The sequence below is a fragment of the Callorhinus ursinus genome, unplaced genomic scaffold (genome assembly GCF_003265705.2).
Source record: "Callorhinus ursinus isolate GAN/ISIS: 27379988/994484 unplaced genomic scaffold, GSC_fseal_2.0 scaffold32, whole genome shotgun sequence".
NCBI classification, from domain to species: domain Eukaryota; kingdom Metazoa; phylum Chordata; class Mammalia; order Carnivora; family Otariidae; genus Callorhinus; species Callorhinus ursinus.
In genome coordinates, this window is record NW_027397094.1 from 4904463 (window position 1) to 4925533 (window position 21071).

The 21071-nt window shown below is 39.2% G+C and overlaps 1 protein-coding gene across 2 annotated transcripts in view; it reads right to left on the reverse strand.

Annotated features, from left to right (window-relative positions):
• The window catches only part of PRKG1 (protein kinase cGMP-dependent 1), a 1235615-nt gene that overhangs the window by 90992 nt on the left and 1123552 nt on the right, over positions 1-21071 (reverse strand). For both annotated transcript variants that reach the window (XM_025850942.2, XM_025850941.2), the window contains exon 9: positions 16634-16708. In XM_025850942.2, coding sequence (XP_025706727.1) covers positions 16634-16708 — 75 coding nt within the window. The remainder of the gene's footprint in view (positions 1-16633; positions 16709-21071) is intronic.

Here is a 21071-nt window from a genome sequence, read left to right on the forward strand (position 1 = left end):
AGAGAATCCTAGTTAACAGATATTGAAAGAATGATGGAATTGGATAATGATCACGTTAAAGCCTAATGAGCTAGCCGATTCAGGCAGCGACCAGCACTGCTATTAAAACATTTAACAGAAGGTTGCTGGGAAACTTCACAATGAAGGAACCACCTCCCGGTCCACCGATCCAAATTTAAGTAGCAGAAAATGGAACAACCAGGTGCTATTTGCCTTCTGTTACAAGGCAACGCAGAAATACACTGACCTCCTGGGAAGCTTTCGTGCAATGAGAAACCGAACATGAATTTAATTCGTTGCTCCGGCTTGAGGATCCCTTATAAAAAGTATAGATGCTAGAGAGAGACGAGGAGAATGACACCACTCAGAAACAGTAAGATAAATCGGAAATGGGGATCCATTCCAAGACAACGGGCTGCTTTGCTCAACACCCTAACAGAGATACTGGGGTGCTCTTCTAGATGAAAGGAGACATGGAGAGAGAACCAACACACAATGTATGAGATTTGTTTTGATCTCAAGTCAAACAAATCAACCGCACAAAGAGAGAGATTGGAGAAAATGGCGGACTGAATGACAACATACTCTTTTCGTCAAGCACAACAATGACACTGTAGTTATAGAGAAACCTGTAACTATTCTTAGAAGATACATACAAAGGGGTGTCCCTTCAGGAAATGATAGAATGTCAGTGATTTGTTCACTAACTGAAAAAAAAAACTGTAACAAGAATTAGATGAAATGATTGTGGTGCAACGTTGGTAACTTGAATCCAGGTGATGTGTATAGGGGACGTGTTCACCATATGACCTTCTTTGATTGAAATAACACTAAGTTCCAAATATTTATCTCACATATGCATATCTGCACGTGACATGCTTAGGGTTCTGGAAGTTCACAGCTGGGCTTTGGCCAAAGGTAGCTGGTGGCCAGTGTGAATCCCCATTTTCATCATTTACAAGTTGTGAGACCTTGGGATTAATCCTTCCAGACCTCAGTTTCCCTATCTGTAAAATCAAGGAAAATAAGTATATCCACCTCAAAGAATTATTGTTAGGATTAAATGAGGTAATTAATAAAAAGCCTGACACAGAATAAGTGCCCAACACATGTTACCTATTTTTGTCATTATCAGTGTAATCATAATTCTTAAAAATATAAGAACAGGATTATCTTATATTTACAGAATTTTAACATTTAATGAATTGCTTTCCGATGTATTTATCTCAATAATAATATATTGTTTTAATAGAATGCACTTAAAATTTTCAGATTCTCTGGGATTTGGGTTGTTTCGATCACCTGAGCATTTTAATTAACTGGTATTTACTTTGTAAAAGTTACATGGATAAATTATTAATTTTCAAAGAAGTAGAATGAAGTACTGAATATAAATAAGGCTTTGATTTATGGTTTGGAGACCTCGGGGTTCCTGCTGACCCTCACTAATCATTAGTATCCAGCAATGAAAAACTAATTTGACTATTTGGACTTTCTCATTGTTGAGATTCTTCATAAGTAGGGGCTTATGCTATATTTCATAGCAAATATTTACTGTCTATGTCTTTAATAAATACAGAGATAAACCCACATTGATAAACATCTGCGGTGATTACAGGGTTATTAAAGCTTTCAAGTTTTGAAGAACGAGCTTAAGAATATCAGTGAGAGGGGCGCCTGGGTGGCTCAGTCCTTAAGCGTTTGCCTTCGGCTCAGGTCATGATCCCAGGGTCCTGGGATCGAGCCCCGCATCGGGCTTCCTGCTCTGCGGGAAGCCTGCTTCTCTCTCTCCCACTCCCCCTGCTTGTGTTCTCTCTCTGGCTGTCTCTCTCTGTCAAATAAATAAATAAAATCTTAAAAAAAAAAAAAAAGGATATCAATGAGAGCCCTCATTATGAAGGAGGTAGCTCTAGAAAGCTGCAGCAGTCCCCCAGCGCAAAGCTAAGTTTATCTTTGGCTTTTGTTGCACCTGTAAACATAGAATCCAAATATTACGACCTGATCAGGGTCACTCTGGAAAGACGGTGAAGGTTTGCATTCAACTAATCGGAATACTGGCAAATGGAAATAGGTCCAAAAGGACTTGAGGTTTCTGGGGTGAACGAGAGAAACACTTGTCTCATCCAGCCTCCTGATCACAGATATATACCTGCAGGGGACAGGGGTGGCTGGGGGAGCCTGCTCAGTACAGAGGAAGTTTTCAACTACACTTTAACAAAACTTTGTCAGCAAGCACATCTTCTAACAACTGTAGATGACAAACTCCATAGATATTTGCAAACAAATCCACATGAGCTAAATCCTCCCTTGGCTCACAACATCCCTATAATTGGTCTTTACCTAGGAGAATGTTTTGATAAAAACAGATAAAATCCTTAGACTGAAAGAGACGCTTTTTCTAAATGCTTGTATCATATTCCATATCTCCCCTCTTATTAATACCGCAAGCGACAATGTAATTGTTGCATTCATTAGACTTAATTTCTCAACAGGAGAACAAACATATCCTTTCTCTTGTATTCTCTTTGTCTAGTATATGCTTGGTATATTTGAACTGAAAAAATGTTGACTTAATTCTTCAAAATAATGATGTACTCTCCTTTGAATATGGAAATGACATTACTAGCTCATCCCTAATTGACATGTGCTTTGCATATGGAAAGGTGTGTACCTCGCCCACCTCACTTTCTTATCTCCTCCTTGGAGTCAAATGCAAACATTTTCAAGGTACCCAACTGACTAAGGTGGGGTCATATGTAGCCATAAGGTAAGTCTAAGTATTCAATGTCCTCAATAGAAACCATCTATTTGTAAAAAGTAAATTGAAATTATAGTTAATAGTACAACTGAATGGGGGGAGGGATTCATATTGATTTGTGTTTCCAAACTTTTTGGACTACAGTCACATTAAGAAATCCATTTTGTTAAACCCATCCTTTACACCCATTATATATATGGGAAAATATATATCACATATATAGATAAATATAATGGAAAAACTCAATACAACTACATACATGGAATAATAAATGCTGGTCATGATTAGCTACATGAACTTCAAGACCCCTGAGGGGTTTGTTAACCGAGAGTTTGAAAAACACTTTAATGGTTTATTCTTTTATAACAATCCCAGAAGACTACTATTTTAATTATTATTCACCTCTGGGTGTTTTTTGTTTTTGTTTTTTTAAACAATCCCAGATCATCTGTATTCCCAGTCCTTTGCTGACTTTCTTCTCTGGCACAGAAATCCCAACATTCTCTGCATTTCAAACGTCCACTTGCTACATAAGGATGCACAGATAACACCTGGGGGACTGACATGGCCGGCTCTAATTGTTTTTGGGTCTTTCCTCAATCATCACTCAGGGGTGTTTGGCTCCTTGGAGCACTTGGGGACTAGTTGCCATGTCACTGGGCAGCAGGTGGATCACATAGCACTGCGTTGGCAGGATCTATTGCTTGTGATTGCCACAAAAGTGGAAATTAAAGACCATCATGCCCTTTATTTCTAAAAGTTAAGTGAAACCATGTTGACAGGACTTGTAATATAAAAATGGTGCGACCCGGAGAGACTGTTAGATGTGTGACTTCTGGTCCTCCAGAGCACCCCCTTCCTTGCCCACAGCACGTTTCTCCTCTTTGGTAGTCTCCTGAGTTTAACGATACATGGTCGTGTCATATTATCCATGTAATCCTGGTCTTCTATTATAGACGAGTATTGTAACTAAAACCTGTTTTTGTGTTTTCTATCTCAGTGCAATACCATGTTTTGCTTTATAACCCAAGGGGTTGTACGAATAGAAAGAACATTCATTGTCCTGTACACAAAGTAATTACATTCGTGAGACTATTTTAGTGGCTTAGACTCTGATGTGAAAAATGTCAGCCAACAACGTACAGAACAAACTGAGACAGTGTTTTCCAGCTTTCAAAAACCCAGTAACTCTAACACCTCAAGACCAAAAAAAAAAAAAAAAAAAAAAAAAATCTAACATCCTAACAACAACAAAATATCTAATAACAAAGTTTTAGCATCCTGGTGAGCCAGATTTTCTCGGTAAATTAATTGTCCCATAATGCTTACGATTCTGCTTCTTTGAAGGAGTTTATTTTTTGAAAACTTGAGTATTAGGGAGAAACCTAGGAATCTTAATTGAATGTGGATAAATTATTTTTGTATAATTTGGTTGTGTTCTAGCATTTGAATTAATCACAGTTTTTCAAACCCTGCTGTTCTGGAGCAAAAATATAGTCTGATGGCATTGTGATACTTTTGTTGTCCCTAAATTTTTCTCCTGGAAGTAAAACTATAGGGAAGTCAGGCTCATTTTCACCATTTGATAAAAGTCTGTACTGATACGAATATAATTTCAGTGCCCCTCCCACTAATTTTGCATTTACTTATCTTCTATTTATATCAATGGTTCTCAACGAGGGGCAATTATGTCTTTTCCCCTTTCTTCCCAGCAAATATTTGGCAATTTCTAAAGACATTTTTGATCTTCGTGACTCGAGGGGTGGGTGGAGGATATGCTATTGGTTTCTAGTGGTATGATGAAATGTGAAATATTTATTTGGTGTTTGTCCTCGGTTATTGGCACAGAGCCGCTAAGACCCTAGGACTCTCTAGAGTGATAACAATGTCTTTGGCATGCCGATGAGATGACTGGTGGCTGGGGTCTCTGGATGGCTTCGGGGGGGGGGGCTGACCACCAGAAAGAGAAGGCAAGACGAGAGGGTCAGAACCTTCAGCCCCATCCCCCAACCGGAGAGGGCTAAAGGACTGGAGGTTGACTTCAATCACCAATGGCCAATGAATTGATTAATTCTGCCTATATAATGAAGTCTCCGTTAAAACCCCTAAACAGTGGGGTGAGGAGAGCTCTGAGATTGGTGACTACATCAAGGTGCGGGGAGGGTGATGTGCTCGGAGAGGGCGTGCAAGTTCTGTGCCCACCCACCCATACCAGGCTTCAGTTTGGCTGTTCCATTACCACGAACTGGTAATGGTAGGTAAACTGTTTTCCCGAGTTCTGTGAGCCATTCTAGCAAATTATAGAAGCTGAAGAAGGGGTCATGGGAACCCTTGATTTATAATCCGTTGGTCCGAGGCATAGGTGACAACCTTAGGGACCGGCAGGTGTGTGAAGTGGGGGCAGTATTGTGGGATCGAGCGATTAAGCTGTGGGGTCCAGGCTGACTCCCAGTAGCGAGTGTCAGAACTGACTGGGACTGTGGGACACTCAGCTGGAATCCAGAGAGTGGGAAGACTGGTTGTTGGTGTGGAAAAAACACACTCATTTGGCACGGGAAGCATTGTGAGTAAAGAGCTCAGAAGTGGGTAGAGATCAGGGACGCTACTGAGCATTCTAGGATGCCCAAGGCAGCCACCACAACCAAGAATTATCCAGGCCCAAATGTTAGCAGTGCTGAGGTTGAAAAATTGCTTATATGCATAGTTGTGTAATATTTTTAAGGTTGCAAAAATAGCAAAAGGCTGAGGCTCACACAGTAAGCTTTGGAATAAATGGATTTAGGTAGAATATTTATGAAACTATTAAAATTTCAAAGTGGTGACTACAGTTGAACACTGACACATCTAGAAGGAAATTCTCAATGTATCAATTAAATACTGTAGCATGACAGCAGACGGTAACAGGCTAATCCTTCAGTACTCTGTACTAAGCACAGCATCAGAAATTATTTCTGAAATCATAAGTTGAACCATATGAGATCGCTATTTTAATAGGCTAAAAACAGTCAACTATTGGCAGTTTCATACGGTTCAATCTAATAAAATTAATTTCTTATTAACAATTTCATTTTTATTTACTTGAAGAATATCAGTAAAAAGGAAAACACTGACAAAATATACTATTATAGATGCATTTAAATAATAATGTAGATAAAGGAAATTGGGTAAAGCAGAGTGTGTGCCTTGCTTTTAGTCATACTAAGGAATAAGATGTTTCTGTTTTTGAACATTATCTATTTAATTGTTTGGAGCGTGTTGAACTTTTTGGAGGGAGAAGTATTCCTACCTGACTTTTATGGTTTCTTAGTGTGGCTCATGAATGCAAGCAACAGTTGAGAATATGAGCTAGGAAAATCATACCCTGTAAAATGCAATTATTTTATCTTTGGCTTTTTAAAAAATGAGCTCGGGAAATCACATTTTGGTAAGTGATGAACCATTTCTCTTACACTCCGGATTCCTTGCACTTCCTACTCGCTCCCCTATAGACACTGGCATGTGAAGCTGGTGTTCTGATCACTTGCTTCAGTGAGGAAGGGAATATTAATCAATGTGCGTATCAACAGCTCTCCAAAGGTAGGGGCTCATCTACTCTCCTAGTTGGTGTCCTCACTCAAAAAAGCACCATCTATATTTTGTATGTTGATAAAGTTGCCATCTCTTCAATGGTCTTTTCTTTCTCAAGTCAACCCTTTGGAGCCCATTTGAAAAGAAGAATTGTTAATATCAACTAAAGAATGTTCTTCATCATTAATTTAATTGTTCAACTAATATAATAAAGAGGCTCGAGAAGAAAAACCAGGAGTCCCAGCCAGAGGACTGTGCAAAATTAATCTGCTGAGTAGCATGGTGAGCAAGGGATCTTAATTTGGGAGGACAGATCCTTGGACAAAACTGTTTTCAGTAAAATGGATGTATTACTAAATTGTGACATTTTGATAAGCCAATTTTACTACCATAATAAGCACACGGTGCTTAAAAAACTCAGCATCAGTTAACAACAACAACAAAAAACTTGGGAAAACTAATGAGGAATTACTTATATACCAAATGAGTCATACTTTCCAAGTCTTTGAACTGAAAGTGCTCTTAAATTCATCATTTTAGGAACCCGCTTTCTCCCCTTTTCAAAGATATTAGGATCATTATTATTCAGGATGTTCAACAGGAATCTGAGTTGCCTAAAATGTCTGAACAGTTTCTGAATATGAGAGTAACAGCTTTTGTTTTATATCCCCACATATCGGATAAAGTAGAGCATAAGCTGGGGGCCTGAAGTAATTAATACAGTTTATAGAGTTGACTAATGTTTGCAATTTATGCACATACACACAAATGGCTTTGAGCAGTAGCCATACTTCATTTCTATGCTATCTCATCTTCCTCAAATAACAATTTAGAGGCATAAATTAACATGGTGTGCTGTGTTCATTCTATTAAAACAATTTACGCCACCATTTTAATTCATTATTTAAAAATCCTTTCTTTCTACAGGGATTCCTGGGAGAAGTACTGGTCTAACATTTCCAGTTTCCAAGGTACTCTGTAATTTTCAAATGGCATTTTATTGAAAGATAGCCCAGCATATTATCATATCTAAATGTCACATTGGCAAGAGAAAATTGTATGTATAATGATGAAAATGAAAACCGCTTTGTTTCTAGAAGCTAATTTATTTAACTACTATGAGTTATCAAAATGTACTTCAAGCAAAACTGCATACATTTTGATTTAAGTATTTTGAATAAAGTAAGCGCTAACAGCAATACTCTGATTCGAAGGGGAAAGAAATTGTAGCTTGGTGACTTTTGTTAAAATACACAGCCACAAATGGTACCATGATCTTTAGGAGTCTGTCTTCTGTTGACAACCACGAAGATGCCTTCATTATAAATCTAGAATATAGCGCACGTGAAAACATTGTTTACGTAAAAAGGGGGTTATGCTTCTAAAAGTATGGCTTGTTAACTTCCACATTCTAAGCATCTACACTAGAAAGGATTTAAGAGGATTATTTTTTACAGATTAGGAAAAAACGGGTCCAGAGAGGCTAGTGCTAGGTGCTAGACTTACTGCTCAAGGTCACACAGAGACAGAGAAGTTTGCATCATGCTGTGACTAAGGCCCATCCCTCCCAGCTCCATAGCTTCTTGCGGTATACACGCAGCCTCACCGAGGGACATCTTTCAGCACTGAGTATCAGCCTTGATCTCCCTAGGTTCAAAGGTTTGCTCCTGAGAATGGCTCAACCTCATATGTAAAGCAACGTTAGAATTATGCCCTAGGCTGTCTTCACAACAGGGAGAGAAACTGCCTGCATTGAAAAAGGTATTTTAGTCAAAGATTACTATTTTTCAGTCGAAACTGCTGAGAACAGAAGGAATATACTAGGTATGACTATATTTTGCTTTTCAAAAAGGATTGTATCACAAACAGGCTCTAAGACGTCAGCATATCGAAGGGATGCACGCATTGGGTGGCTCCCTTTTCTGTCTTGGGCTCTGGAAACACTGACCTCATTGCCACATGGGACCAGATTATCCTTACGATTTACAGAGCTCTTGAAGTTTTGGAAGTAATTTCTCTTTTTAAATTTCTTTTCAATATTTATTTATTTGGCAGAGAGAGAGAGAGGAAGAGAGAGAGTGCACAAGCAGGGGCAGTGGCAGAGAGAGAGAAGCAGACTCCGTCGTGCTGAGCAGGGAGCCTGGCTTAGGGCTTGGTCCCAGAACCCTGAGATCATGACCTGAGCTGAAGGCAGATGCTTAACCGACCGAACCACCCAGGCACCCCAGTTTTTCAAGTAATTTCCAACTGCTGTTGTCTGATATGGCAATGGTATAAAGGAAACATCCTTCCTTTTTGGAGCAAGGAAACAGCCTAGAATCAAATGGTTTGTCAGCACGCACCAAGCAAGTCAGCAGTGCTAGAATTTTCAATTATCTTTAGACCTCTGCTCTTGTCAATTACAATAGGTTGCATGCAAGGACATTCTGGGATTCACCTTTAGAAAGTCTTGCTACCTAGGGAGTCTTAAAGAGTAACACTACAGAGGAGAAATTAACAAATGGCCTTTGAGCATTTTAAAATTTTTAATGAAACAGGACAAAAAAGTACTCCTACCCAAGGCCAAGTACTTTTATCCTGAAAATCATTTTTTTTTTTAAAAGAGCTACTCAATCAGTATGACTGCAGTTGCAAGAGGCGACTTTGATGCTCTATAGTTACCACTCATACGAACCTTTCATCTTTGAGCACCAGTGGCCCTAGCAATGGTCCCATACCTCCTCCCAGCCCGACTGCATGTGCTGGGGTTGGAAAACCAAATGGCTTTCGCACAGAGGAAAGCCAGCTTATTAGGCTTAGGGGCCAACCACTGAAAATTTCAGTCTCCTATGCTTTCGCCCTGCAATAAAACGGAAAACAATTTTTATTGCCCAGAGAACAGGACTGTCTTCTCTCTACTCAACCCTGGAAGTGGTCAGCAAGTTCTAATTCTGGTGTGAGGGCTATTTCAGAAAGCCATTTGCTGTTCTTTCCATTTAATTGGCCTATTGCTCACTTGAATTCTTTCCATAGGGGGAAAAACAATTTTCCAGGCTCATTTCCCTGAGAAGTGCTTAGATCAAGCCCACGTTAGTTTAAGTAAATTGTTGATAAGATTGTGGGAATACTAAGATCTTTACCCTAAAATGCCGGGCAGAGAAATCCTCGTAAGAAAGGGAAAATTTTCAAAGTCAGGGTGTTCCAAAGAGCAAACTCATGTGTGTTTGATTATGCATTTAAAATCTCATGTTTGCTAGATACTAGACAACCCCGGGGCATTTGGGAAGACTTGAAGAAGAATGCAGACCTCCGTTCTGATTTGCATAGCTTCATTATTTTGAGATGCCTCTGATGAGTGTATTTCCAAAGGCCTGAGTAACTTGCCAAAGAGCACAGAGCCACCATCCGCCCCGTGACAAGCAGAGTGAGCAGCTCAAGGGTTGTCTCTGCTAATGAAATTTAACGAGAGAACACTTTTACTGCTGTCACATTGTGTCAAACAACAAGGCTTGGCGACCAAAAGCTGTTCTGAAAATACCAGCCAGGCTAACATGTTCCTTTGCAAATGAACTTGTAAACAGAGGGGAGCTTTCAATCAAGGAGGACTAGTTATGGAAAGAGGAGTAAAATTTTTATTTGGACTAAGCCACAAGGTCAAACAAGTGGTCTGTATGCAGGCAATATTCTCTCGTTTTTGCAAAGAGTCCAAGGAAGCGACTGTGGTACTACATTGTTTCGTGGCCCTAAGTTGGAGTCGATCCTGATGCCTATTTTTGGGCATCACCTTTTTCTCATGCCCTCATGATAGGATCTTGCTTTGCACACTCCTTATTCCTGGCTCCACATGACAGTTTCAGCTTTCTTGTTTACTTTTTTCTTTCTGAACTATGTAAACCTCTTCTGAGAGTCCATTTTTCAGGACAAGGTGGAGATAAGTGGAAATATGAGAGAGGCGCACAATGTGGGGTACCTTTACATCTTTGGTCATTTTGTGGCTCCTTGCTCAGGGTCCCTCTCTCCTCTCTGTGCCCAGAGAGAGGCTCAGCTTATCTCTGCAGGAGGAGCTTATACATATCTATGCTAAAATGGTAGGAAAAAATATTAATTCATCTTGGGAGAATTTTAGATTTTTTACAGGTTCTCTAGAGAGAGGACAGCATTTATTTTTTTTATTTTATTTTTTTTTAAAGCTTTTATTTATTTATTTGACAGAGAGAGAGACACAGCGAGAGAGGGAACACAAGCAGCGGGAGTGGGAGAGGGAGAAGGAGGCTTCCTGCTGAGCAGGGAGCCGATGTGGGGCTCGATCCCAGGACCCTGGGATCATGACCCGAGCCGAAGGTAGACGCTTAACGACTGAGCCACCCACACACCCCGAGAGGACAGCATTTAAACCTCAAGGAATAGTACCTAATTAAAACAGAAAAGCAAGACCTTTTTAAGTAAGAAATCACATCACAAAATCTGCTTTTGTCTATGATGGTTAAAAAGACCTGAGACCCACTTGCTTAGACTTTTAAACTCTCTCCATCTCTCCTGGACTAACCGTGCTCCTTCCTCTCTCAATACTGAAGATCCATAACTTTCCCCTACACGTTTACTTGGTATTTCCTAGAATTTCATATAAGCACATTGACCCTTGTTTCTTCACACCAGATTTGTTTTCAGCCCCTGTTAGGGGACTCAATCCCTACCCATCCTAAAGTGAGTGTGAACCAGTGGTTTGAGAAATCCGATGGGTGTTTGTTAACCAATGCACTAGAACTCTCGAAAGCATGCAACATCCCAGAGTCTCCTCCCTCATTCTTGAAACGCACTCTGTTTCTGGCTTCTGTGATGCATCTGGCTTTGCTTCTACTTCTCCTGTCTCCTTTTCAGTCTGTGTGTGTGTGTGTGTGTGTGTGTGTGTGTGTGTGTGTGCGCGCGCGCGTGCGCGCGCGCACACGCGCGCGCACACGCGCAGTTGGTCCTTCTCCTTTCACGGAGTTTTAAATGCTAGTTCCTCAAGAACAAACCCTCAGTGCCAGGATACTCTACTCTAATTCTCTACTTTCTATCTCATCCACATCTTTAATTCCACCTACCACATAAATACTCATATTCTCAAATGAATACCAACCTCTTCTCTGAGCTCCAGACCTGCCCAACTATTCTCAAGGGTTCTCTGTATATAGCCTGAGCAGAAATCAATTCGAGGTCACCCTGCTCTTCAAACCTGGCAACCATATTCTATTTTGGTGATCGGATGCCATTGCCTCCCTCTGATTTCCAGACCCCAGGTCCTTGCATCATCCTCATCTATGCTCCCCTTCGTCACCAACATCTATTTCCTTCAGGAGACCTGCTGACTTTGCTGCCTCTCAACTGCCTTTCTTTATTCTTACTGCTCTCATTCTAGCCCTATCTACCATCAGCTTTCCCCTGGAAAATACTCTGTTGCTTCTCTCTGCTTTCACTCTGTACTCCTCCAAACGCGGAGGAAAGGGTGCTCAATTACAATGTAAACCAACTGATCTCTTTTGGTAACTGACAAGCCTGAAGTGATTTTCCTAATTCTTTAACATCCGATCTCTGACATTTGCATTCTAGGTCCCAGCCTTGTTGGTACTTTGGTTCCTTGACGAGGCAGTCTTGTTTCCTACACAGGGGGCTTTGCAAATGCTATTTCCCTGGCTACAATGCTCTCTGCACTTCCTTGCCCAGCTAATACCAACTAATTCTTGCCTAGCCAGTACCAGCTAATTCTTTACAATTCAGCTCAAATCTAGATAAAATGTCATTTCCTCAGGGAATCAGTAATGTGTGTCTCTCTCCCCATATGCACCATGAAGGCAAGACATATGTCTATTTTATTCACTGCTTTATATGTAGCATTTTGTAGGAACACAGAGAATATTTGTTGGCTAAATCAGCGCATGAGTCAAAGTGAATGAACGTGGTTAATGCTTCTGTGGCGGGGGTGAGGCGGGGGCGGCTAGAGAGTGCAGGGTCTTTAAATCTATATTCAGATCAAGTGATGTCGTAGATTAAAACATATGACTGGACTCATTTGCAGGTTTATGTAAATTTTGTATGAGAAAGTTCCTTGTGAAGAACAATGTTGAGAATCATCAATTTAGACCACAAATAAATGCACTTATGAATCTATATTCCCAGAGCTGTCAGAACTGCAAAATGCTTCGTATTAGAAAACAGGTTTTGGGGTGCCTGGGTGGCTCAGTTGTTAAGCGTCTGCCTTCGGCTCAGGTCATGATCCCAGAGTCCTGGGATTGAGCCCCTCATCGGGCTCCCTGCTCGGCAGGAAGCGTGCTTCTCCCTCTCCCACTCGCCCTGCTTGTGTTCCTGCTCTCACTGTGTCTTTCTCTGTGAAATAAATAAAAATCTTAAAAAAAAAAAAAAAGAAAACAGGTTTTGTACTTGGTATGCACGTCGTGAAGTGCAATTCCTGACCCATTATTAAGTAAATTTCTAAATGTTTATTAACTGAACGAATACATATTCCCAAAGGAAATAATGTGTACCTTTCACTACACATGCTACTTTCTGCTCTAAATAAGGCTTAATGATGCTTAACTTTGATCTGCTGTTGTCTCTTCTAATATCTTTGTGATGGTAACTTCATATTTTAGAAAGAGAAGCCCTTAGTGGATAATTAGCAGCAATCAAGAGGAGCTTAAACATGCCATAAAGGTAAAGTTCCTGTCAAGAATTATTTTCTTTGTAGGAAATAGATGTTTTGAGGCAGGTGGAAGGCACATACCAGCACAGAGGAGTCCTGAGAACCACCTCCCTGGGACATACCTCTCCAGCAATCTCCTGGACCAGCTCCCGCACGGAATGCAAGCGATGCTCACTACCTTTTGTGGACCATCCTGCCACTGCGGCCTGATTATGCTACTAGCTGAGTTTCTCACAAATGAACTTCTAAACCTTGATTGATGTTTGCAGTCAGGCCTACTTTTTTTCTCTTTTTACCCAAATAGGCATCGTCGGTGAGACACCACCAACATAATTTCATGTGGAGAAATAACGTGATCCTTTGAGTGGGGCTTTAAGAAATACCAATCTCATCTTTAGGGGATTCCGCAAAATCAAGGAGATCTTAAAAAATAATGCTTACACGATGGAGCCAATCAGCACCTCAGTTCTAAATGGTACAGATTCTGTGATCTATATAGAGATGTAGAGGCTTTATAAGAATTATCCAGGGAATTTCGACCAATTAGTGCATGTCCACAGGCCCTGAAATGGCAAACCTTAGAAGCTCCTTAAATACAACGATGAAGGCACAATGTACTTAAGGGGAAGAAATCTAATAAAGAGACAACAGTGTTAACACAAAGAGACATTTAAACTTGTTAGTTCAACTACAAAGCTTTGCCTGGGGAATAATTCAGAGTTTACCTCTGAGTGATAGGACACCTAATTAAAATGATACTTTCAACTTCAGAAATCTTCAGATATTATTTTTTATGTATTTTTATGTTTTTGCAAACAGTGTAAAGGGTGTAACAAAGACCTTTGTCAGGATATATTCATGTAGTTGGCTGTTTTGAGGGATAAATGTTACATTTATCAATTTTTCTAGAATTTGGATCAGTGGTTTTAGACTTTTTTTTTCATCAAGGTATTCCCCTTTTCTAAGTAATAATCAATATTAAGGAACATGGGTTATGCATTCATTTGGATTTAGTACTAATTGAACTAGAAAAGTTTAAACTAATCTCTCCTAGTTAACTTATATCCATGGATATATAATAACTAAGTTCTATCAAATTTTGGCTCAACTAACAATAGTCTAAGCCACTTAGATGGAAGTAGTCATTTTATTGCCCTTCTTTGCTCGTTAATCGTAACTTTTTTTTTTTTTTTTTTTTTTTTTAAGTAGGCTCCATACACAGCATGGAGCCCAAGACGGGGCTTGAACTCATGACCCTAAGATCATGACCTGAGCTGACTTTTACAGAAACTCAGTGCAGGGTCTTTAAGTCTATACTCAGATCAAGTGGCTGTAGATTAAAACACATGAATGGACTCATTTGAGTCACCCAGGAACCCCTGAACTTTCTTTTAAATAAATGTTACCATTTTTACAAAAATGGTATTTATGGATATCTTCCAGTCTAGGTTAAATTTTAGGATATGCTGCCAAAGTGAGAGTAGTTTGTGTACATCAGAGTAAATACTTCCTGTCCAGGAAGTTTTACATGATCAATATGCAGCAATTTATCAAATGCACTAGGATATACTTCCAGTGATTACTACTACCAACAATATCATTTACAGTCCTTTATAATTTACACGGTATTTCTACACACTGCCATCAATTACATCACAGAAATACCCTATTAAAGGTAAGATAAGGACATTGAGAGGCAGTGATAACTCATGACCCAGATCACTTGGCTGGAAATGACAGAGGCAGAAACAGAACCCAAGGTTCCTACCCCGCGTCCGGGATGGTATTCTTCATACTGATTCCCCTCCAGTGAGAAGTATCCTCACCCTTCCTATCTTGTAACTGTCTGATCTCAACCTCAGTGTATTTATTTTCCTTGTTCCTTTTGGTTGAGGCATGAGCACGTGAGCCCACAAATGCCCAGAATTCATGAGATGCACACACAGCTCACTTTATAAAGCCAGTGGGACACCAAGAAGGAGACAGCCAATTCAAGTCGCTTTCCCAGCACCGCCCACCTTTAAGCCTGTGACTGGACTCAACTTTGGGCAGATAGGAGTTATACAGAAACTTTCATTACAAGAATCTAAAATTTAGCAGGAAGCAGAAATAGACCAAAGAATGCTTTAGCTTAAAAGACCTCTGATTTTTTCTAGTAACTGAAGAAGTATTTAGACGGTTGCTCATGTAGATTTTAGATGAATTTTTAATATTACCACCAGTTATATATACAAAATGTATACAATGTGATATCTATATGTATATGAAATGACCCAAGACAATCTTAACTGTATATATATATATACCTAAGAAAAAACATGCTAACATAAATTATGAGTTCTTATACAGCACATGTTCCTCTAAGGATAAAGTCCAATAATAACAAAGGGAGTTTTATAATTTTTAAAACTGGTAAGGATTTTAAACGGTCCCTTCTTCCATCTCAGGAGGATTAGTGCGAATACCAGAAACTAAAGTCTAAACTTAGCATTAATGTGTATTTTAAACTATTATAGAAAACCAGAAAATTAATATCTATCATCCACAGTACCGGCAATCCCCATCATTGTGTAGCGTTTGGTGTTAAAACTGGCTCATGCAATTGTCTAAGCAAATCTCTGCAAAGGCTCTGCTACCGTCTGACCTCAGGACATATGTCTGTGTCCCTCCAAAGAGCAGAGGAAACGAAAGCAAATATATAGAGAAGAAATTGTGAATATATTTAGACTGCTTTAAAATAATGGAATTTTATCAGCTGAAATGAACTATGGTACTTTTTAAGTGCTAGACCAAATTTTTAATCTTCCTGGATTCTCAAGACAAAAGCACTTTTATTATTATTATTATTATTATTATTATTATTTGCTTTTGAGGTTACTACAAAACTAACCAAATTCTATCCCTGAGCTATCTAGGTACTGATAAATTTTTGTCAGTTTAATCCTTCAGGTGTCCTGTGTGATATCAATACTGAATTGCTTTTCCTTAAATTCGCTCATTGGAAAAAAAGAGGGCAGGATTCTAAAGATCACAATTTTTAAAAAATAACCTAGAATTTTTTTCAGCAAAAGCCAATCTCAAATAATTTCTAATCTTTGTCAAAAAGATGAAAGCTTTGTTTTAAAGTATTATCAGTAGATTAAATTGTATTTTATTATACAAAAATGGTAATTCATGGGATACGTACTATCTCACATCATTCTGTTATCTTTGTGCCACTCCAGCTCAATGTAAATCAACAATGTATTTGCACCAGAAAATGTTTCCAGGCTTATTACTTTCCATACAATTTCACAAACAACTATTGAACACAACCACCACCATTCGTTTAAAAATATTTTCAATGGGAGAAATAATGTGTTTGGATTCAATTACTTATATTGGATTTTAAACTTACCATTTTCCCTTGTTGAGATGATCTTCCTTCCAAAATTATGATTTCATGTTTAAGAAGAGACACACTAAGTAAGCATAGTATTTAATCATTACCTTGAAATTTGTTTTTTTTTTTTTTCTCCTTCTAAGGAATTAGTTTCTTCCTGTCAGAGTGCTGGGGTTTTTAAGTTCAATAAAATATGTAATCTTATTTTTCTTCAAAATCATTTTCTTTAAATCAAGACTAAGGCCAAAGGAAAAAAAATGTCACTTACTTTGCTTTAGCTTCTGCATCCTCATATGCTTTATTGGAAACATCATCCAGTCCTCCAATCAAGTGCTTGAAAGAGCTGTGGGGCAAAACACAGTTATCAGGGTAAATCCTCTACCGAGTTGTTGCAATAACAACATAGTCAATAGTACATTGAAACTATCTAAAAGGAACTAAATAAAAATGAATTCAAACATTCACTCTAGATACATTAGTAAGAAACACATCAGAGAATGATATAAACTCTGAGAGCGGGGACCTCTCCCACCTTGTTCACCTCTATAGTTCCCAACACCTAGAACTGTATCTGGAAAAAGCAGATATTCAAAGAATGGAGGGAATAAAGTCTGTGACAAACAAAATGATATACACCACAAAGTTAATGGGTCAATTCTACTAGGGAAATAACAAGAGCCACCAATTACAGAATGCCTCCTGTATGCACTATCCTTTTAATGATAATGAACATATATTAATTCCAATTCTCCAGCACACTGTAAAAGACAAGCATCACTATCGTCACTTAACAAAACTGCAAACTAATCTTCAAAGGCAAAATACATATGCGGAAGATAGGAAAAGAACAGAAGACAATTATAGGGAAGTCAACTCATTTTGGAGGGATCAAGAAACTGACTTCAGCGTCAACCAGGAAAAGTAATTCAACTGTTTAAACCACTCTACTCAATATCCTAGCACAGACCTAGGACTGTGTTCAGACCTATTTTATATAATAAAGTCTCATCTATTGTATACCTATAAAATATTATAGGGTCAGCACAAAATGAATACACACAAACATGACAATTACCCTTGAAAATTACTGAATGCAACCAGATACAGTAACGCTTGTGTGCACTACATTTTGGCACCCACCAAACTAGACTGAACAGAGGAATGAGAGGCAAGTCTGTATTCAAAGTGTTCATGTAATAATCAGGGCCATCGCTTACACAGTGCTCATATGCTGGGTAATGTTCTATGCGCTTCACACGTAATAACAAATACTTCAACAGGTACGGCAATCCTGTGAGTCAGTCTTACCTCCACTGCATGGATGAGGATACTGAGGCACCAGAGGTTAAGAAACTGACCTCAAGTCATACAGCCTGGTGGTGTGAAGGCCGATAGGGAAGGAGGCCATCATTCTCCCTCATACCCATCAAGCCTACACCACGGATCCTATCCAAATCACGATCCCTTGACGCTAACCATCAAATCCCTAGCAAGGTCCAGCATGTGGATGGAGAATGGTCAAGTGCTTTAAGAAATTACATTACATTTTAATTTTGAGTCTCTATAATCTTAATGCATGAAAATGGCTTTGTGTATTGCATTAAACAAAATATGCCTGTTTTTAGGTCCTGAAACATCGGGTATCTGTTGATGTAAAGTTAAATGTTGCTTAACCACTATAGCATGCACTGTTTTTTTTTGTTGTTTGTTTTGTTTTCTTTTAAATATATGAAGAGGAACTTGACCCTTGCTTGGGGGCCCAGCCGGAAGGAGGTGGGAGAGCCATTACCTTAGGCCCTTGGGTAATGATCTCATCTGGGGGACAGGGTATCTGGAATGCTGAGATAAAACACGAAAGTGTTTCTAATACAAAAAGGGACCAGAAGGAAGTGATGGGAGGCTAGGGAATCAAGCAAATAGAGTGTCAAGTTTTCTGTGGTGCATTGCGTTCATGGACATCAAATGAATGAAGCCTGCAGTTGGCAGACGGAACTTATACAACTTTCAACAAAATAGAGTGGCAAAATAAATGATTAAATAATCCCCATAGTAGAGATTAATGTTCAAATAGGATTTCTGCCATTGTTCTTTAAATGGCAAAATTCCCCATCTTCCCAGAGAATGCCTCCATCATGACTTAGAGATGGGTTTACATTGTAAAGTGAAATAAGTATTTATTTTACTGTGGAAAAAAATAGTATCTGGTTGATTTTCTGTTTTCACAGATAATATAAAATTTAAGCCCAGAGAGTCTAAGTTACTTGTCCAGGATGACTCCAATTCTGCAGTATATCCACGACCATAATCCGTGTTTCCTTAACCCCCTAACCTGTCCCCCACAATACTTACATGTTTTTAATCTAACCAAATCCAGAATCTTGTGAAAAGGCATTGATAGGAAGCAAAGAGCATAAGGTAGTGAAACTGAAGAACAACACCCACTATAACAACTTTTCAAGTACATTCAGAATGGGTTCTTAAATGTTAAACACTCATAGTCATTTTAAGTTCAAATAGTTAAAAAAAAAATCTTCCTCCTAATATCTATTTGACCTAAATATGTCTTAAGCAGGATAGGATATTATGTAGATTTAGAAGGTGAGTGGATGACAAATGTGATATGGATGAAGGCTTTTTGAGAAAATCTGTCCATCCCACTAGGCTTCGTTAAAATGATGCAGATCACTTTTTGAAAAGACAGTCTGAAATTCCTTTTTTTCCTTAAACTCAATTAACCAACACATAGTACATCAGTAGTCTCAGATGGAGAGTTCAATAATTCATCAGTTGCATATAACACACAGGGCTCATTCCATCACGTGTCCTCCTTACTGTCCATCACCCAGTTACCCTGCCTACCTCCCATCCTGCAACCCTCAGATTGTTTCCTAGAGTGAAGAGTCTCTCATGGTTTGTTTCCCTCTCTGATGACTTTCCATTCAATTTTCCCTCCATTCCCCCATGGTCCTCTGCACTGTTTCTTACATTCCACATGTGAGTGAAACCATATGATAATTGTCTTTCTCTGCTTGACGTATTTCACTTAGCATAATACCTCTAGTTCCATCCATGTCAATGTAAATAGTAAGTATTTATCCATTCTGATGGCTGAGTAATATTCCATTGTGTATATTATATATATACACCCACCTCATCTTCTTTATCCATTCATCTGTTGAAGGACATCTGGGCTCTTGGGCTCTTTCCACAGTTTGGCTATTGTGGACATTGCTGCTATAAACATTGGGGTGCATGTGCCCCTTCTTTTCACAACATCTGTATCTCTGGAGTAAATACCTAGTAGCGCAATTCCTGGGTTGTAGGGTAGCTCTATTTTCAGATTCTTGAGGAAACTCCATACTGTTTTCCAGAGTGGCTGGACCAGCTTGCATTCCTACCAACAGTGTAAGGATTCCCCCTTCTCTGCATCCTTGCCAAAGTTTCTTGTTTCCTGTCTTGTTAATTTTAGCCATTCTGACTGGTGTGAGGTGGTATTTCACTGTGGTTTTAATTTGGATTTCCCTGATGCCAAATGATGTGGTGCATTTTTTCATGTGTCTGTTGGCCATTTGGATGTCTTCTTTGCAGAAATGCCTGTTCATGTCTTTTGCCCATTTCTTGACTGGGTTATTTGTCTTCCGGATGTTGAGTTTGGTAAGTTCCTTTTTTTTTAATTTTATTTTATTATGTTAATCAACATACATTACATCATTAGATTTTGATGTAGTGTTCCATGATTCATTGTTTGTGTATAACACCCAGTGCTCCATTCAATACATGCCCTCCTTAACACCCATCACCAGGCTAACCCATCCCCCCACTCCCCTCCCCTCTAGAACCCTCAGTTTGTTTCTCAGAGTCCATAGTTTCTCATGGTTCCTCTCTGCCTCCGATTTCCCCCCATTTGTTTTTCCCTTCCTACTACTTTTTTTTAACATATACTGTATTATTTGTTTCAGAGGTACAGATCTGTGATTCATCAGTCTTACACAATTCACAGCTCTCACCATAGCACATACCCTCCCCAATGTCTATCACCCAGCAACCCCATCCCTCCCACCCCCCACCACTCCAGCAACACTCAGTTTGTTTCCTGAGATTAAGAATTCCTCATATCAGTGACATCATATGATACAAGTGTTTCTCTGATTGACTTATTTCACTTAACATTATACCCTCTAGTTCCATCCACGCCATTACAAATGGCAAGATTTCATTCCTTTTGATGGCTGCATAATATTCCATTGTATAGGTATGTATGTATGTATGTATGTATATATATATATACCACCTTTTCTTTATCCATTCCCCTGTTGATGGACATTTTGGCTCTTTCCACAGTTTGGCTATTGTGGACATTACTGCTATAAACAATGAGGTCCACGTACCCGTTCGGATCCTTAAATTTGCATCTTTGGGTAAATACCCAGTAGTGCAATTGCTGGGTCATAGGGTAGCTCTATTTTCAACTTTTTGAGGAATGTCCATACTGTTTTCCAGAGTGGCTGCACCAGCTTGCATTCCCACCAACAGCGTAGGACAATTTCTCTTGCTCTGCATCCTCACCAACATCTGTCATTTCCTGACTTGTTAATTTTAGCCATTCTGACGGGTGTGAGGTGGTATCTCGTTGAGGTTTTGATTTGGATTTCTCTGATACCGAGCGATGTTGAGCACTTTTTCATGTGTCTGTTGGCCATTTGGAT